Here is a 19483-nt window from a genome sequence, read left to right as displayed (position 1 = left end):
AAACTATTTCAAACTTAAAGTAAAGATCTACTTGGCCGATTGAACTGAAACTTTGTAGGAATGATCGAATCATGGTCCTGACAAAGTGTTGTTATTTTTCGGGTCAATCAGAAATACAATTTGGCTGCCATGGCCGCTATTTTGCTACTAAGTTCTAATAGGCCGATCTCACTTAAAATTGGTCTAGGAATGATCAGCTCATGGTCCTGACAAAGTTAAGTTAACATTATACTATTTTTTACTCAAATTGGTACATATTTCAACAACAAAAATAAATACTATAGACTCAGGTGACCGTTAAGGCCCATGGGCCTCTTGTTATAATAACATAATTCAGTTCAACTTAATTGAAATAAGAGTTGAATTAAAATTTGCCATCTTGTATATATATGTTATTGGGAAAAGGCTTTATATAAGTTGGACAACATGTGCCTTATCTCTTTTGTATAAATAAAAAAACCCGCTGTATAAAAGTATTGGGATCTGTGTCGCATCCCTTTGTCTAATTGAAAAGACAAGATTAGAAAAAAACCTGATTATCCAAATTATCTTTTGGCCTCTGTTGTGGTCGCTCTTACCAAACTATATCATATGGTATACGATACTAAATAGTATAATATCACTAATATTATAACACATATATTGAATAATTCCACTTTGTTTTTATTCTTTCTTTCTTTTTTTTTTAAATATTTAAACATTTAAAGTATAATATTGATAACTGAAAATATAAATTAGAAATTAAATTATTTCCCTCCCGACTCACCCTGAAACACACATATTTTTTGTTTTGGCCCTAATCCGTTTGGCGATGTTTTGTAGGGGTACGTCAGCACCTGGCTACCTGGATCAGGAAACTCGAATGTGGTGGGGATATTGAAAAACAGCATTTCTTTAAAACCAGGTTCATCCAATCATTGAAAACATCTCCAGTTGCCATAGAAACGGACAAAGCCAACGAACAGCATTATGAAGTACCAACGGAATTTTTCAAAACGGTATCTAACAAAATAATAATACACTTATTCCAGATTATGCAGATGTATTGATTTAAAACAAAAAAATAAATTGATTTTTGTTTGTCTGTAATGTCTGAAGGTGATTGTTTTACTCCTAGGATATTATGTAAATATAAATCTTCAGTTTTAAGTATTTTAATAATTATCTTTATAACTCTAGCTATTATCAAATTGTTCTTCAGGTACTTGGACCTCGCCTTAAGTACAGTGCATGCTTGTGGGACGCCGGAACCAGTAATCTTGAGGAAGGTACGAAAACAGGTTTACTTTTGTGATCAGTAAGCATAAAACAGTTGTATCATGTTTACATAATGTAGCTAATACATAGTCCTTTATATACTCCATTTCGTATTAACCAAAAAACCATGATATATGCTGGTAGCTACTCAACCGATAAAACGATAATAAATAATAAATAATTAGGGAAAAGAGAGATATCTCTGACCAAAATAAATAGCAAAACAGTTTATAACATGGAGAATATTTAATAGTTTGTCGTTTAATACCAAATATTTCATGAGAAGCAAAAGTCTTGATAGAAAACGTAATACACAGAACATTCTCGGTAACTTCGTGAATGACAAAATTCCATTCAATAGTTGAAATAGTGTGATATCTTTAACTCGTGTTATGTACTAGTGAAAATATAAAAATAACACTAAATCATAAAATTCAACTATTAATCATCAAGAGACAAAGGCTATCCTCTATATCATCAGGTCAGGTGTTATCCGTCACAGCGATGGTTTAGATAGGCTGTCCTCTATATCATTGGGTCAGGTGTTATCCGTCACAGCGATGGTTTAGGTAGGCTATCCTCTATATCATCGGGTCAGGTGTTATCCGTCACAGCGATGGTTTAGATAGGCTATCCTCTATATCATCGGGTCAGGTGTTATCCGTCACAGCGATGGTTTAGATAGGCTATCCTCTATATCATCGGGTCAGGTGTTATCCGTCACAGCGATGGTTTAGATAGGCTATCCTCTATATCATCGGGTCAGGTGTTATCCGTCACAGCGATGGTTTAGATAGGCTATCCTCTATATCATCGGGTCAGGTGTTATCCGTCACAGCGATGGTTTAGATAGGCTATCCTCTATATCATCGGGTCAGGTGTTATCCGTCACAGCGATGGTTTAGATAGGCTATCCTCTATATCATCGGGTCAGGTGTTATCCGTCACAGCGATGGTTTAGATAGGCTATCCTCTATATCATCGGGTCAGGTGTTATCCGTCACAGCGATGGTTTAGATAGGCTATCCTCTATATCATCGGGTCAGGTGTTATCCGTCACAGCGATGGTTTAGATAGGCTATCCTCTATATCATCGGGTCAGGTGTTATCCGTCACAGCGATGGTTTAGATAGGCTATCCTCTATATCATCGGGTCAGGTGTTATCCGTCACAGCGATGGTTTAGATAGGCTATCCTCTATATCATCGGGTCAGGTGTTATCCGTCACAGCGATGGTTTAGATAGGCTATCCTCTATATCATCGGGTCAGGTGTTATCCGTCACAGCGATGGTTTAGATAGGCTATCCTCTATATCATCGGGTCAGGTGTTATCCGTCACAGCGATGGTTTAGATAGGCTATCCTCTATATCATCGGGTCAGGTGTTATCCGTCACAGCGATGGTTTAGATAGGCTATCCTCTATATCATCGGGTCAGGTGTTATCCGTCACAGCGATGGTTTAGATAGGCTATCCTCTATATCATCGGGTCAGGTGTTATCCGTCACAGCGATGGTTTAGATAGGCTATCCTCTATATCATCGGGTCAGGTGTTATCCGTCACAGCGATGGTTTAGATAGGCTATCCTCTATATCATCGGGTCAGGTGTTATCCGTCACAGCGATGGTTTAGATAGGCTATCCTCTATATCATCGGGTCAGGTGTTATCCGTCACAGCGATGGTTTAGATAGGCTATCCTCTATATCATCGGGTCAGGTGTTATCCGTCACAGCGATGGTTTAGATAGGCTATCCTCTATATCATCGGGTCAGGTGTTATCCGTCACAGCGATGGTTTAGATAGGCTATCCTCTATATCATCGGGTCAGGTGTTATCCGTCACAGCGATGGTTTAGATAGGCTATCCTCTATATCATCGGGTCAGGTGTTATCCGTCACAGCGATGGTTTAGATAGGCTATCCTCTATATCATCGGGTCAGGTGTTATCCGTCACAGCGATGGTTTAGATAGGCTATCCTCTATATCATCGGGTCAGGTGTTATCCGTCACAGCGATGGTTTAGATAGGCTATCCTCTATATCATCGGGTCAGGTGTTATCCGTCACAGCGATGGTTTAGATAGGCTATCCTCTATATCATCGGGTCAGGTGTTATCCGTCACAGCGATGGTTTAGATAGGCTATCCTCTATATCATCGGGTCAGGTGTTATCCGTCACAGCGATGGTTTAGATAGGCTATCCTCTATATCATCGGGTCAGGTGTTATCCGTCACAGCGATGGTTTAGATAGGCTATCCTCTATATCATCGGGTCAGGTGTTATCCGTCACAGCGATGGTTTAGATAGGCTATCCTCTATATCATCGGGTCAGGTGTTATCCGTCACAGCGATGGTTTAGATAGGCTATCCTCTATATCATCGGGTCAGGTGTTATCCGTCACAGCGATGGTTTAGATAGGCTATCCTCTATATCATCGGGTCAGGTGTTATCCGTCACAGCGATGGTTTAGATAGGCTATCCTCTATATCATCGGGTCAGGTGTTATCCGTCACAGCGATGGTTTAGATAGGCTATCCTCTATATCATCGGGTCAGGTGTTATCCGTCACAGCGATGGTTTAGATAGGCTATCCTCTATATCATCGGGTCAGGTGTTATCCGTCACAGCGATGGTTTAGATAGGCTATCCTCTATATCATCGGGTCAGGTGTTATCCGTCACAGCGATGGTTTAGATAGGCTATCCTCTATATCATCGGGTCAGGTGTTATCCGTCACAGCGATGGTTTAGATAGGCTATCCTCTATATCATCGGGTCAGGTGTTATCCGTCACAGCGATGGTTTAGATAGGCTATCCTCTATATCATCGGGTCAGGTGTTATCCGTCACAGCGATGGTTTAGATAGGCTATCCTCTATATCATCGGGTCAGGTGTTATCCGTCACAGCGATGGTTTAGATAGGCTATCCTCTATATCATCGGGTCAGGTGTTATCCGTCACAGCGATGGTTTAGATAGGCTATCCTCTATATCATCGGGTCAGGTGTTATCCGTCACAGCGATGGTTTAGATAGGCTATCCTCTATATCATCGGGTCAGGTGTTATCCGTCACAGCGATGGTTTAGATAGGCTATCCTCTATATCATCGGGTCAGGTGTTATCCGTCACAGCGATGGTTTAGATAGGCTATCCTCTATATCATCGGGTCAGGTGTTATCCGTCACAGCGATGGTTTAGATAGGCTATCCTCTATATCATCGGGTCAGGTGTTATCCGTCACAGCGATGGTTTAGATAGGCTATCCTCTATATCATCGGGTCAGGTGTTATCCGTCACAGCGATGGTTTAGATAGGCTATCCTCTATATCATCGGGTCAGGTGTTATCCGTCACAGCGATGGTTTAGATAGGCTATCCTCTATATCATCGGGTCAGGTGTTATCCGTCACAGCGATGGTTTAGATAGGCTATCCTCTATATCATCGGGTCAGGTGTTATCCGTCACAGCGATGGTTTAGATAGGCTATCCTCTATATCATCGGGTCAGGTGTTATCCGTCACAGCGATGGTTTAGATAGGCTATCCTCTATATCATCGGGTCAGGTGTTATCCGTCACAGCGATGGTTTAGATAGGCTATCCTCTATATCATCGGGTCAGGTGTTATCCGTCACAGCGATGGTTTAGATAGGCTATCCTCTATATCATCGGGTCAGGTGTTATCCGTCACAGCGATGGTTTAGATAGGCTATCCTCTATATCATCGGGTCAGGTGTTATCCGTCACAGCGATGGTTTAGATAGGCTATCCTCTATATCATCGGGTCAGGTGTTATCCGTCACAGCGATGGTTTAGATAGGCTATCCTCTATATCATCGGGTCAGGTGTTATCCGTCACAGCGATGGTTTAGATAGGCTATCCTCTATATCATCGGGTCAGGTGTTATCCGTCACAGCGATGGTTTAGATAGGCTATCCTCTATATCATCGGGTCAGGTGTTATCCGTCACAGCGATGGTTTAGATAGGCTATCCTCTATATCATCGGGTCAGGTGTTATCCGTCACAGCGATGGTTTAGATAGGCTATCCTCTATATCATCGGGTCAGGTGTTATCCGTCACAGCGATGGTTTAGATAGGCTATCCTCTATATCATCGGGTCAGGTGTTATCCGTCACAGCGATGGTTTAGATAGGCTATCCTCTATATCATCGGGTCAGGTGTTATCCGTCACAGCGATGGTTTAGATAGGCTATCCTCTATATCATCGGGTCAGGTGTTATCCGTCACAGCGATGGTTTAGATAGGCTATCCTCTATATCATCGGGTCAGGTGTTATCCGTCACAGCGATGGTTTAGATAGGCTATCCTCTATATCATCGGGTCAGGTGTTATCCGTCACAGCGATGGTTTAGATAGGCTATCCTCTATATCATCGGGTCAGGTGTTATCCGTCACAGCGATGGTTTAGATAGGCTATCCTCTATATCATCGGGTCAGGTGTTATCCGTCACAGCGATGGTTTAGATAGGCTATCCTCTATATCATCGGGTCAGGTGTTATCCGTCACAGCGATGGTTTAGATAGGCTATCCTCTATATCATCGGGTCAGGTGTTATCCGTCACAGCGATGGTTTAGATAGGCTATCCTCTATATCATCGGGTCAGGTGTTATCCGTCACAGCGATGGTTTAGATAGGCTATCCTCTATATCATCGGGTCAGGTGTTATCCGTCACAGCGATGGTTTAGATAGGCTATCCTCTATATCATCGGGTCAGGTGTTATCCGTCACAGCGATGGTTTAGATAGGCTATCCTCTATATCATCGGGTCAGGTGTTATCCGTCACAGCGATGGTTTAGATAGGCTATCCTCTATATCATCGGGTCAGGTGTTATCCGTCACAGCGATGGTTTAGATAGGCTATCCTCTATATCATCGGGTCAGGTGTTATCCGTCACAGCGATGGTTTAGATAGGCTATCCTCTATATCATCGGGTCAGGTGTTATCCGTCACAGCGATGGTTTAGATAGGCTATCCTCTATATCATCGGGTCAGGTGTTATCCGTCACAGCGATGGTTTAGATAGGCTATCCTCTATATCATCGGGTCAGGTGTTATCCGTCACAGCGATGGTTTAGATAGGCTATCCTCTATATCATCGGGTCAGGTGTTATCCGTCACAGCGATGGTTTAGATAGGCTATCCTCTATATCATCGGGTCAGGTGTTATCCGTCACAGCGATGGTTTAGATAGGCTATCCTCTATATCATCGGGTCAGGTGTTATCCGTCACAGCGATGGTTTAGATAGGCTATCCTCTATATCATCGGGTCAGGTGTTATCCGTCACAGCGATGGTTTAGATAGGCTATCCTCTATATCATCGGGTCAGGTGTTATCCGTCACAGCGATGGTTTAGATAGGCTATCCTCTATATCATCGGGTCAGGTGTTATCCGTCACAGCGATGGTTTAGATAGGCTATCCTCTATATCATCGGGTCAGGTGTTATCCGTCACAGCGATGGTTTAGATAGGCTATCCTCTATATCATCGGGTCAGGTGTTATCCGTCACAGCGATGGTTTAGATAGGCTATCCTCTATATCATCGGGTCAGGTGTTATCCGTCACAGCGATGGTTTAGATAGGCTATCCTCTATATCATCGGGTCAGGTGTTATCCGTCACAGCGATGGTTTAGATAGGCTATCCTCTATATCATCGGGTCAGGTGTTATCCGTCACAGCGATGGTTTAGATAGGCTATCCTCTATATCATCGGGTCAGGTGTTATCCGTCACAGCGATGGTTTAGATAGGCTATCCTCTATATCATCGGGTCAGGTGTTATCCGTCACAGCGATGGTTTAGATAGGCTATCCTCTATATCATCGGGTCAGGTGTTATCCGTCACAGCGATGGTTTAGATAGGCTATCCTCTATATCATCGGGTCAGGTGTTATCCGTCACAGCGATGGTTTAGATAGGCTATCCTCTATATCATCGGGTCAGGTGTTATCCGTCACAGCGATGGTTTAGATAGGCTATCCTCTATATCATCGGGTCAGGTGTTATCCGTCACAGCGATGGTTTAGATAGGCTATCCTCTATATCATCGGGTCAGGTGTTATCCGTCACAGCGATGGTTTAGATAGGCTATCCTCTATATCATCGGGTCAGGTGTTATCCGTCACAGCGATGGTTTAGATAGGCTATCCTCTATATCATCGGGTCAGGTGTTATCCGTCACAGCGATGGTTTAGATAGGCTATCCTCTATATCATCGGGTCAGGTGTTATCCGTCACAGCGATGGTTTAGATAGGCTATCCTCTATATCATCGGGTCAGGTGTTATCCGTCACAGCGATGGTTTAGATAGGCTATCCTCTATATCATCGGGTCAGGTGTTATCCGTCACAGCGATGGTTTAGATAGGCTATCCTCTATATCATCGGGTCAGGTGTTATCCGTCACAGCGATGGTTTAGATAGGCTATCCTCTATATCATCGGGTCAGGTGTTATCCGTCACAGCGATGGTTTAGATAGGCTATCCTCTATATCATCGGGTCAGGTGTTATCCGTCACAGCGATGGTTTAGATAGGCTATCCTCTATATCATCGGGTCAGGTGTTATCCGTCACAGCGATGGTTTAGATAGGCTATCCTCTATATCATCGGGTCAGGTGTTATCCGTCACAGCGATGGTTTAGATAGGCTATCCTCTATATCATCGGGTCAGGTGTTATCCGTCACAGCGATGGTTTAGATAGGCTATCCTCTATATCATCGGGTCAGGTGTTATCCGTCACAGCGATGGTTTAGATAGGCTATCCTCTATATCATCGGGTCAGGTGTTATCCGTCACAGCGATGGTTTAGATAGGCTATCCTCTATATCATCGGGTCAGGTGTTATCCGTCACAGCGATGGTTTAGATAGGCTATCCTCTATATCATCGGGTCAGGTGTTATCCGTCACAGCGATGGTTTAGATAGGCTATCCTCTATATCATCGGGTCAGGTGTTATCCGTCACAGCGATGGTTTAGATAGGCTATCCTCTATATCATCGGGTCAGGTGTTATCCGTCACAGCGATGGTTTAGATAGGCTATCCTCTATATCATCGGGTCAGGTGTTATCCGTCACAGCGATGGTTTAGATAGGCTATCCTCTATATCATCGGGTCAGGTGTTATCCGTCACAGCGATGGTTTAGATAGGCTATCCTCTATATCATCGGGTCAGGTGTTATCCGTCACAGCGATGGTTTAGATAGGCTATCCTCTATATCATCGGGTCAGGTGTTATCCGTCACAGCGATGGTTTAGATAGGCTATCCTCTATATCATCGGGTCAGGTGTTATCCGTCACAGCGATGGTTTAGATAGGCTATCCTCTATATCATCGGGTCAGGTGTTATCCGTCACAGCGATGGTTTAGATAGGCTATCCTCTATATCATCGGGTCAGGTGTTATCCGTCACAGCGATGGTTTAGATAGGCTATCCTCTATATCATCGGGTCAGGTGTTATCCGTCACAGCGATGGTTTAGATAGGCTATCCTCTATATCATCGGGTCAGGTGTTATCCGTCACAGCGATGGTTTAGATAGGCTATCCTCTATATCATCGGGTCAGGTGTTATCCGTCACAGCGATGGTTTAGATAGGCTATCCTCTATATCATCGGGTCAGGTGTTATCCGTCACAGCGATGGTTTAGATAGGCTATCCTCTATATCATCGGGTCAGGTGTTATCCGTCACAGCGATGGTTTAGATAGGCTATCCTCTATATCATCGGGTCAGGTGTTATCCGTCACAGCGATGGTTTAGATAGGCTATCCTCTATATCATCGGGTCAGGTGTTATCCGTCACAGCGATGGTTTAGATAGGCTATCCTCTATATCATCGGGTCAGGTGTTATCCGTCACAGCGATGGTTTAGATAGGCTATCCTCTATATCATCGGGTCAGGTGTTATCCGTCACAGCGATGGTTTAGATAGGCTATCCTCTATATCATCGGGTCAGGTGTTATCCGTCACAGCGATGGTTTAGATAGGCTATCCTCTATATCATCGGGTCAGGTGTTATCCGTCACAGCGATGGTTTAGATAGGCTATCCTCTATATCATCGGGTCAGGTGTTATCCGTCACAGCGATGGTTTAGATAGGCTATCCTCTATATCATCGGGTCAGGTGTTATCCGTCACAGCGATGGTTTAGATAGGCTATCCTCTATATCATCGGGTCAGGTGTTATTCGTCACAGTGATGGTTTAGATAGGCTGTCCTCTATATCATTGTTTCAGGTGTTATCCGTCACAGCGATGGTTTAGATAGGCTATCCTCTATATCATTGGGTAGGTGTTATCCGTCACAGCGATGGTTAAGATAGGCTGTCTTCTATATCATCGGGTCAGGTGTTATACGTCACAGCGATGGTTTAGATAGGCTAATCTCTATATCATCGGGTCAGGTGTTATTCGTCACATTGATGGTTTAGATAGGCTGTCCTCTATATCATTGGTTCAGGTGTTATCCGTCACAGCGATGTTTAAGATAGGCTATCCTCTATATCATCGGTCAGGTGTTATCCGTCACAGTGATGGTTTATATAGGCTATCCTCTATATCATCAGGTCAGGTGTTATCCGTCACAGCGATGGTTAAGATAGGCTGTCTTCTATATCATCGGGTCAGGTGTTATTCGTCACAGAGATGGTTTAGATAGGCTGTCCTCTATATCATTGTTTCAGGTGTTATCCGCCACAGCGATGGTTTAGATAGGCTGTCCTCTATATCACCAGGTCAGGTGTTATCCGTCACAGCGATGTTTAAGATAGGCTATCCTCTATATCATTGGGTCAGGGGTTATCCGTCACAGCGATGGTTAAGATAGGCTGTCCTCTATATCATCGGGTCAGGGGTTATCCGTCACAGCGATGGTTTGGACAGAGTCTCTTGGAAACGTTCAAAGCCAAGACTGCCTATCCTCTATATCATCGGGTCAGGGGTTATCCGTCACAGCGATGGTTAAGATAGGCTGTCTTCTATATCATCGGGTCAGGTGTTATTCGTCACAGTGATGGTTTAGATAGGCTGGCCTCTATATCATTGTTTCAGGTGTTATCCGTCACAGAGATGGTTTAGATAGGCTGTCCTCTATATCATTGGTTCAGGTGTTATCCGTCACAGCGATGGGTAAGATAGGCTGTCCTCTATATCATCGGGGCAGGTGTTATCCGCAACAGCGATGGTTTAGACAGAGTCTCTTGGAAACGTTCAAAGCCAAGACTGGCTATCCTCTATATCATCGGGTCAGGTGTGATTCGTCACAGTGATGGTTTAGATAGGCTGTCCTCTATATCATCAGGTCAGGTGTTATCCGTCACAGCGATGTTTAAGATAGGCTATCCTCTATATCATTGGGTAGGTGTTATCCGTCACAGCGATGGTTAAGATAGGCTGTCCTCTATATCATTGGGTCAGGTGTTATCTGTCACAGTGATGGTTTAGATAGGCTGGCCTCTATATCATTGTTTCAGGTGTTATCCGTCACCGCGATGGTTTAGATAGGCTGTCCTCTATATCACCAGGTCAGGTGTTATCCGTCACAGCGATGTTTAAGATAGGCTATCCTCTATATCATTGGGTAGGTGTTATCCGTCACAGCGATGGTTAAGATAGGCTATCACCTATATCATCGGGTCAGGTGTTATCCGTCACAGCGATGGTTTAGACAGAGTCTCTTGGAAACGTTCAAAGCCAAGACTGGTACAATATCTAACTTACGCAGCATGACATTGTTTGGACCACATGCGTTGTAAAAATACCAGGAGATCTGGAATGGTGACACCCCACTGAAAACAGTCTTGGATCCACCACGACTGATCCCAGTTCTAGTAAGGGGCAGGATGATTTATAATAAAAAAACTAAATATATATTTGACCTTGATATTTTTGTTACAGCCGAGAATATTTCGCTGAAGGTCTACTGCGAGCGGGCACGTCTGGAGGACGGCCATACCGTTATGGTAGGTGTGCGCAATGTTAGGTTATCTCCCTTGAACATGCTCTCGTGCTTTATTGTTTATTTTGCACGGAATATGTTCATATCACGACCGCTCCATCAGGAAAACATAAGAAATGTATTGCATAGTGGTGATAACATTATTCCACTTTCATACCGAAACTCTGTTTATCAAACTTAGGTGATAAAAGATTTATAATCTTTGGGCTGCTCTCAGTTTCAGTTGGTAATGATATTGATATGATGAGTATTTGGTATGAATCTGCGCATATTTAACACTGTTTACACAGTAACTCTCCGCCACAACAGTGTTATATTTTGATATGTATTTACCGATATAAGCAATAATTTGCAAATTTAAAGGTACACACTTATTCTATGCTATTTTGCAATGAAAATGCTGTATTCAAAGTGATTTATTTACGACCTGGACCATGACAAGGTATGTTTTAACATCAAGTTTACCAGTATACATGCAAAAGCTGCAGTATAAATGGAACGCCTGAACGTAGACTTGCAGAAGTTTCGTGTATTTAAAACGGCTTTAAAAGAATGTACAGTTAAACATAATTTTAGTTTTTTTCTTTTGGAATGATGAATTGAGCTGATCTTGAAAAAAATGCAACATGAATTGATTTGATTTTTAATTTCTATATCTGGAGACTAACTCAATTCTTCAGACAAATCTGAGACAAATTCAAACATGAGCTGCTTCCCAGTTCATTCAATTTTGCCCAAGACTTAATCGATTCATTGCTCATGGAGCCAATAAATGCAAGCTGAAATGTATCCAATGTTTAAAATGTCCCCTCTTGTCTTCAAATTTGGGAAAAGAACATTTCAGTATGCAATAAGAAGCGTTGTGGTCCCGACCATAAGGTTATAATCTGTTTGTAGGTCCAAGCCCTCTACAATAGCCTGAAGGCCCGTGTTTCTAAATGTAGTGGCTTTGTAGATCCACCCACCTTACTCCAGTCTGTTTGCTAGTCCATGTACCCTAAACGTGAGTAATGCCTGTTCTAGGATCTAGGTTGCGGATGGGGTTCCCTTGGGCTCTACATTCTGGAAACATTTCCCAAGTGTCACGTGACCTGCGTCTCGAACTCTAACACGCAGCGCATTCATATCGAAAGCGAGGCTGAACGAAGGGGCGTGTCTGACCGACTGGAGTGTATCACAGCGGATGCGCGATCGTTCACAACAGGGAAACGATACGATCGCATTATGTCTATTGAGATGTTTGAAGTGAGTTAACGTCTGTGTTGTTGCTTGTCTGTATGTCTGTCTGCTTTATAGTTTGCGAGTAACCTTAGTAATATTTTTGAAGTAAATGCAAACATCGTATGCTTACAACAGCACTATTCACCCCTTACTTTGTATTTTATAAACTCCCGAAGACCGGAGTTGTTTTACCCAATTCATAAAAGAATTTACTGCTTTACTTATACGGTACTTTAATCAATACAAGAGAGCGGATTTTTCTTGCATTATCTAGTAAACATGCATTTTTTTTTTATAAAACCGAAAATTCCTTCAAGGAGTTATAGAATTTTACGTGTGTACAAAAGTTATTGACCGTGAAGTTGGATGGGGGAAGTGAATTCCAGAATACTACGTATGTCACAAGTGACCATATAAACTGTGTGTTAATTATTAGAATAATTCGTTCACTACTTATTGTCCTTTTCAGCACATGAAGAACTACGAGATTCTGATGCAGCGTGTGTCGTCCTGGCTGAAGCCGTCCGGGATGTTGTTCCTCCAGATCCTGTGCCACATCAAACATCCCTACTCGTTCGACACAAAGCCGGGCTCAGATACGGAATGGATGGCTAAGAATTTCTTCAGCGGCGGAACAATGCCGTCGGCTGACCTCTTCCTGTATTTCCAGGTGAATATATAAACGATAACACCTACTTTTTCGAAAAATTTCCTTGTCTCATTTTGGTAAACTGTGCGACTCGATGTTTTTCTTGACTGATAAGAAGGACATTTTACTTTGAGCAGTTTAAGAATTTAAATAATAATTTGTATGGCGAGAGACTTGTCAAAGAAAATGAAACTTATACATTTTTAAAACGTTTAATACTTTGTCCTTGAACACCATTTACATTTCCACTGCAAGTTCCTGTATAAGCATTTCCAGAAAAATACGTTCATAGGGTAATGAACGCAATTGGATGAGCGTCATGTTGAAGCTAGTTCTGCCTGTTAGAAGCAAACATTTTGGTGACGTAAGCCTGTCTCGGGAATCTCGTTTGCACTGGCGACACAGTCGGTTCAACATCGAAAATATAAGGGATTGCCTTTATCTAGATTAATTATAATTTTAAAGTATGTATTCAACAGAAATTTCCAATGTTCATGCTGGTATGAACATTGAAAAAAATGCTGTTCAATCCTTATTTAATTGCAAGTTAAATTGTTTATTGTTTTAATATATTCAACGGTGCTTTGTGCTAATGAAAACAGTGACCAATAGTATCCTTCATGTAATATGTAATTTCAACTTTGATAACTGACAAGTTTGAATGTGTTTCAGAGTAACGTATGTCTTGTTGACCAATGGATATGGAACGGTCAGAACTACTCTAAGACTCTGGAAGCTTGGCTGGTCAAGCTTGACCAGAACATTGACACTGTCAAGTCCATGTTCCGGTCAGTATACGGACAGGAGGCTGATCAACAGCTGTTTAACTGGCGACTCTTCTTCATTTTCTGTTCCGAAGTTTTCGGCTACAGTAACGGAAATCAGTGGCACGTGGCGCAATACCTGTTTAAGCGTCAGGCGAAAAGCTCACTTTAGACCAAAGTCGCTGTTTTTAGACATCGTTTGACGTTATATTTTTTATCAATCAAAAATCAGCAAATTCATGATTCGTTTATTAGCAATTATAGTTATATTAAAATCGGATTAGCATGAAGCCCATGGAACGGGTACGGCGGCGACCAAAGTGTAAAAGCTAGAAGGAAAGACGGAGGTAACATTGTTTGGCACTTATTTTAGTGGTTCAGTGTACTTGGCTAGATCAAAGAACTATTTGCTGCCAAACCAGAAAATATTTAAAAAAAAAGATAAACGGCGGAATTTCTATGTACATGGTTATTAAGTCTAAAAAAAGCGATGTACCTGTACATATAACATTACCCAAAACATATGGGCAGACGAAGAGACGATATGGATATTTGCAACAATAATGTAGCACACATGTTGTGATCTACCGTATGAAAACCATTGTGATCTTTCAGCGGGGAGATAACTCTAAGTCTGGTTTATTATAACACTTGTTTTAACACACACTTCCAGGGTTGATAGAACCCTTGTGCATAACGCCGCCTTTCATGCCTATATCACGCCTAATATGGAGTGGAATACATATATATCTTAAAGACATTTGACGTGGTTGTTATTCGTGTGGCAGCTACATATCGCGTGATCTTAAACAGATGTAATGCCTTATTCGTTAGACATTTTAATGTATGCCTAGAAGTGTAACAAAACGTGTACCCAACGCCATTTTGAAATGTACAGTATATTTAATGTTGAACCAAATAATACGACCACAGTTCGTCTCGTATCTTAAACCATGTTTGTATTTTGTAGAAACTGTTTTGGAACCAATCCAAAAACAGCCAAGTATTTAGTTTGCACCGTATGAGTCATATGATGCGCTTAATTCCCAAAACTAAACGTTTGGAATACCTCAGGCTTTTCCGTTTGTCTAGACACCCTGCAGTCAGATGATGTCATCATTTGTGTGACGACATCCAGTAAACTGACTTTGAATTGAGGGACATGCTTACCTCGAAAAATGTACAATATATTTATAAGACTACCTCGTGCTGTATGTTGGGTGTTGTAGGCCAGTTTGAGCTTTCGTAATGTCATTTATTATAATGTTATTGTTTTGACATTTAAGGATTTTACTTCCCCTTTGTTTAGTTTTTGAAGTGATTAGTTGAAATTGTAATTGAAGTTAGAAATAATTAACTGTGAAATATAGATGATGATACATTTGGATGTGATTCAAGGTTGTGATATTAAAATACGTTTACGTTGACAATCAGTGTGTGGTTTATCTTTTAATACGTTTATAACAGTAAACGCAAAATTCATTTTGAAAGCCATTCATTTTTGTTTCATTGTTATTGATTATTCCGTCTTTGCGTATTGCAGAGTTATCTTCTCTTGGGAGCAGGTATTGATTGTTACGTCACTTGTTTGTGAGAGTAACGTCATCAATTGTTGAGAAAACGACGTAATTTTCTCACACAGATCAATGACGTAACAATCAATACCTGCTCCCAAGAGAAGATAACTCTGCAATACGCAAAGACGGAATAAGCATTCCAGGAAAAAAACTGCACTTTTAACAATAGAAATACATACATGTGCATTTCAACCAAGCAAAGTTATATGTTTGTGTCACATCACACGGAACCACACAAATATACTTCTTATTTTGTTAACCTCACATTGAGGCCGCGACACTTAAACATGTACTGATTATTGGCACATACAGTGGGGTAGCATACATGTATACTTGTATGCTCAAGCATTCACTAAAATTTTCCAAGATATTTTCAATCAAAATTATATTCATATAGAAAGTTGTGTTTTACTTGTTGATAATCGGGCTAAAAGGATTTCCCAGAATACCAGAGATTGCTTCTAGAGCCTAGTAGAATTCTAAAAAAAATCAAGCTATAGGAGAGGGAACTCCTCCGGCGCTCGACCCCCTGTAAGCATAACTTAGAAAATGAATTGCTACGCCACTAACATACACTTACAACCTTAACCGCGCACTTGCATACTATCTAGTAGATACAGGATGTACACCGGCTTTGCCAATCAGGTTTAAACATTAATGTTTCGCTTGAGTAGTTAGATAAATTATTTGCTGGTCAAATGTCATTGTAACTAGTCGGAGATGTTCTGAAGGAAACGCGTCAAGCATGACACCTACAAAGTAATTCGCTGTAGATGACGTTAAGAACTATTGCAATAAATGGGAAAATAATTATGCAATTTGTAAAAAAACATGCAATTTATTTCTATGTTTAAACAGTTTTCCCAGAATAATATTCACGTTTTAGCGAAAAGGTTGACGTGCATTTTTGGTAGGCTATTTTTTGTGAGAGGATGAGCGGATTGGTCGAGTGGTTAACACTCCGGCCTTCCACGCAGGCGGCCGGAGTTTGATCCCGGAAGTCGTCGTACGTACGAAATATTCAGCGAAAATGTTTTTCTCCTGCCAACCAAACTCCAACAGCACAGGTGGAGTATGAAATGGTCTTGGTGGATGTTGCGGTATCTGTGCTATTGCATTCAAGTGACGTTGGAAGTACGGTCCCACTACAAACAGAACACATTACATCTCCAGCACACACGCAGGCATACACACATAGGGATATATTAGCCAGGTGACATAGGACTAGTAGTTAGCGCCTGATAAGGCAGCTCCTGCGAATTACTTAAAATTATATTGATTAATGTATATCTGTGTTCTGTAAAGCGCTTTAGCTTAATTTTTCATTTTCTGTTTTTGTTGTTGCCATTTTTTTTCTGGCAACTTTTGAAAAAATCGTTTGGTTGTCAATGCTTAATTCTTGTTGCCACGGCAACTGAAATAGTCGCCACTTAGAGCTCTAAGTTGTGTATCATATATTTGTTTACCTAATTTGATATGTAAAAAGATAGTTCTTATAATTAATTTATCTTTCTTTTAAGAAATTCTTGGTGATTTAATGTAATTTTTTTCCATTCATCATCAGTGACACATTTTTTGATGCAATGGAACAATGTTTGTTTTTAAAGTTGATATCAATGATCGTTTCAGTAAGTTAAGCCTTCCACAGTTCCTGCCTTGTGTTATGATTTTATTTGGACGCTTTTTGGCTAGTTTTTCCTCAGTTCCTGCCTATAATTGGGCATTTGTCCTTGTATGTGGACGTTGTGATTTAATTTTCCTCCGTTGCTGTTCTGAACTATGTGATGCTATTGATGATGTCGATTGTGAAAATGATTTTTACTTGAAATTAAATATCACATGAAGTGAATCTGAAATTGTGGATGTTATTTTGTATTTGAAGTCCTTCACTCTGTGATTCCAAAATGGTCCATGCCATCCATGTGACATGAAAACTGATTAATCTTTTTGTAAAATGTCATATAATAAAACAATTGTGGACTTCAGTTTCGGTCTATCCCTGATTTACGGACCTGGTCTGAACAATATTCATCGAGGCCGAAGAATATTGTACAGACCAGGTCTGTAAATTAGGGATAGACCTCACCTGTAGTTAATGACCGTATATTATGCCATAAGCAAAAAATAAAAAGGTTTAATTAAAGCACAAAACATGAATTCCATGGTCTATTCTAACAAATAGTCTACGACACTTGTCTAGACCGAATTCTGGGTATACCGATATTCTGCATAATGTTGAAATTCAATTTCTGATGAGAATTGCAAATATAAAAACCAACGTTGTATTTCGACGTATACGATCTAATCTAACATATATCATTTGGTCAGTATGTTGTGAACACTTGAGTGTTTCATTGTAGTGTATCCCTTGTCATAGTGTCACAATGAATAAACCCTAAGATATGAAAGATTAACGATACCTGTGTTTCAGACGGGATACAGTTCCCGACCTTAAATACGATATCAGTGCCTGGTTAGATAACCATATGTGTTTAGTTTGATCAGTGACAAATACGTTAATCTGTATAGTGAATATTTCAATAATGGAGGCAGTGAAATTTCTCCTCATTTTTGTGGTAAGTCTGGTTTTATAACATTAACATCCTCAATATATATACATGTAGATGGACACTGTACTCCTCATCTTTACTGTAGGTCTGGTATCATATCACCCCACACCTCCCCTGTATATATAGGCCTGTAGATCTGGTATCATATCACCCCACTACTAACCCTGTATATATAGGACTGTAGGTCTGGTATCATATCACCCACTACTAACGCTGTATATATAGGACTGTAGGTCTGGTATCATATCACTGTAGATATAGGACTGTAGGTCTGGGATCATATCACCCACGACTGTAGGTATGGTATCATATCACCCGACACCTACCCCTGTGTATATATATGACTGTAGGTCTGGTATCATATCACCCCACACCTTCCCCTGTATATATATGACTAAAGGTCTGGTATCATATCACCCCACACCTACCCCTGTATATGACTGTAGGTATGGTATCATATCACCCGACACCTGCCCCTGTATATATATGACTGTAGGTCTGGTATCATCTCACCCCCCTACTAACCCTGTATATATAGGACTGTAGGTCTGGTATCATATCACCCACTACTAACGCTGTATATATAGGACTGTAGGTCTGGTATCATATCACCCACTACTAACCCTGTATATATAGGACTGTAGGTCTGGTATCATATCACTGTATATATAGGACTGTAGGTCTGGTATCATATCACCCACTACTAACGCTGTATATATAGGACTGTAGGTCTGGTATCATATCACTGTATATATAGGACTGTAGGTATGGTATCATATCACCCGACACCTGCCCCTGTATATATATGACTGTAGGTCTGGTATCATATCACCCGACACCTCCCCCTGTATATATATATGACTGTAGGTCTGGTATCATATCACCCCACTCCTCCCCTGTATATATAGGCCTGTAGATCTGGTATCATATCACCCCACTACTAACCCTGTATATATAGGACTGTAGGTCTGGTATCATATCACTGTATATATAGGACTGTAGGTCTGGTATCATATCACTGTATATATAGGACTGTAGGTATGGTATCATATCACCCGACCCCTACCCCTGTATATATATGACTGTAGGTCTGGTATCATCTCACCCCCCTACTAACCCTGTATATATAGGACTGTAGGTCTGGTATCATATCACTGTATATATAGGACTGTAGGTATGGTATCATATCACCCGACACCTACCCCTGTATATATATATGACTGTAGGTCTGGTATCATATCACCCGACACCTACCCCTGTATATATATGACTGTAGGTCTGGTATCATATCACCCCACACCTTCCCCTGTATATATATGACTAAAGGTCTGGTATCATATCACCCCACACCTACCCCTGTATATATAGGACTGTAGGTCTGGTGTCATATCACCCCACACCTCCCCTGTATATATAGGCCTGTAGATCTGGTATCATATCACCCCACACCTCCCC

The 19483-nt window shown here is 41.3% G+C and overlaps 2 protein-coding genes across 2 annotated transcripts in view; both read left to right on the top strand.

Annotated features, from left to right (window-relative positions):
- LOC110445406 ((S)-coclaurine N-methyltransferase-like) overlaps nt 1-14312 on the top strand; it is a 17071-nt gene extending 2759 nt beyond the window's left edge. The window contains exons 2-7 of the mRNA XM_021490000.1: nt 823-998; nt 1202-1268; nt 11187-11251; nt 12271-12492; nt 12938-13138; nt 13790-14312. Of these exons, the coding sequence (XP_021345675.1) occupies nt 823-998; nt 1202-1268; nt 11187-11251; nt 12271-12492; nt 12938-13138; nt 13790-14053 (995 nt within the window). The 3' untranslated portion in view covers nt 14054-14312. The remainder of the gene's footprint in view (nt 1-822; nt 999-1201; nt 1269-11186; nt 11252-12270; nt 12493-12937; nt 13139-13789) is intronic.
- A 3633-nt stretch (nt 14313-17945) lies between these two features.
- Nucleotides 17946-19483, top strand: part of LOC110445405 (CUB and zona pellucida-like domain-containing protein 1) — a 19506-nt gene continuing 17968 nt past the window's right edge. Inside the window, exon 1 of the mRNA XM_021489999.1 lies at nt 17946-18034. Within this exon, the coding sequence (XP_021345674.1) occupies nt 18002-18034 (33 nt within the window). The 5' untranslated portion in view covers nt 17946-18001. The remainder of the gene's footprint in view (nt 18035-19483) is intronic.

This window comes from Mizuhopecten yessoensis, unplaced genomic scaffold (genome assembly GCF_002113885.1).
Source record: "Mizuhopecten yessoensis strain PY_sf001 unplaced genomic scaffold, ASM211388v2 scaffold2275, whole genome shotgun sequence".
Taxonomy (NCBI): Eukaryota; Metazoa; Mollusca; class Bivalvia; order Pectinida; family Pectinidae; genus Mizuhopecten; species Mizuhopecten yessoensis.
Note: the sequence above shows the minus strand (reverse complement) of the source record. Positions and strands in the feature narration are given on the sequence as shown.